Source organism: Amphimedon queenslandica, unplaced genomic scaffold (assembly GCF_000090795.2).
Source record: "Amphimedon queenslandica unplaced genomic scaffold, v1.1 AMPQUscaffold_13084, whole genome shotgun sequence".
NCBI lineage: Eukaryota > Metazoa > Porifera > Demospongiae > Haplosclerida > Niphatidae > Amphimedon > Amphimedon queenslandica.
Genome location: NW_003546680.1, coordinates 29,371 through 30,269, shown reverse-complemented (window position 1 = coordinate 30,269; position 899 = coordinate 29,371). Strand labels below are relative to the sequence as shown.

At 37.8% G+C, this 899-nt stretch overlaps 1 protein-coding gene across 1 annotated transcript in view; it reads left to right on the top strand.

The window, feature by feature from the left end:
- The window catches only part of LOC109585329 (uncharacterized), a 2,992-nt gene extending 2,099 nt beyond the window's left edge, over positions 1-893 (top strand). The window contains exon 2 of the mRNA XM_020001346.1: positions 16-893. Within this exon, the coding sequence (XP_019856905.1) occupies positions 16-844 (829 nt within the window). The 3' untranslated portion in view covers positions 845-893. The remainder of the gene's footprint in view (positions 1-15) is intronic.
- Positions 894-899: the final 6 nt, after the last annotated feature.

The following is an 899-nucleotide window of genomic DNA, read 5'->3' as shown; positions in this document are numbered from 1 at the left end:
GTGGAAGCATGAAACATCAGCTAAACACAAAGAAATGGAAAAGAAATGGGAAAAGAGACTGAAGCTGCGATATTTAGACGATTTCCTTGAGAAGGTAATCTTTACCAATCGAAAGTTTCAAATTTCTGGCAACGATCACCTAATACCTGATTTGAAACAGTCTGGCATAGTCTTAAGGGTAGATGACAAGAAATTTCCTCGATGGGTCCCAACTACTAATTGGTTCAGGAAGGTTGAAGCTATAGCTCAGTGGCCATTTCAGTGTTACTGGGTTGAAAAATCTAGCAGTACAGAAACCAATGACCTTGTTCTCTTTTTTAAGCGAGATGGAGAGAAAGTTTTTGACTTAACAGAATTTATGTCTAGGCTTGATGACTGCTTGAAAGATTTGTTTATTGTCGACAAACCACAAACATACTTAAGCTATGAACAATTGATGAAGGAAAGTTACTCACTCAATGAAGTTGGACGGTTCGATTATGGAGAAGCTGTTGACCCTGACCTCGATCAAGTGTACACAAACAATGATGAAGGAGACGGTCCATTTCAGCTGGTTAAATACCATCATCGCCGTAAAAAGCGTTCCTATCCCGATTGCTGTCCATACAAGTTTAATTGCAAGTTTGGAAGGTCATGCCATTACAAACACTCAGATAAAGAAAAGGCTTTCTTTCGAGAAAATGAAGGGAAAGGGAGAGCATTTCTAAAAGTGAAACCTTGCAATTATTTTCCGAACTGTGTTAAGAAAAGAGAGGAGTGCTTCTATGCCCATGGACAAGATGATGCTTGGTGCCTTATTTGCTGTGACTATAAAGGACATTTCACTGAAAATTGTCCTGATTAAAAGAAACATTAAATATAGTACAAACTTTTAGCTAATCTTATGAATGTAGAATGTA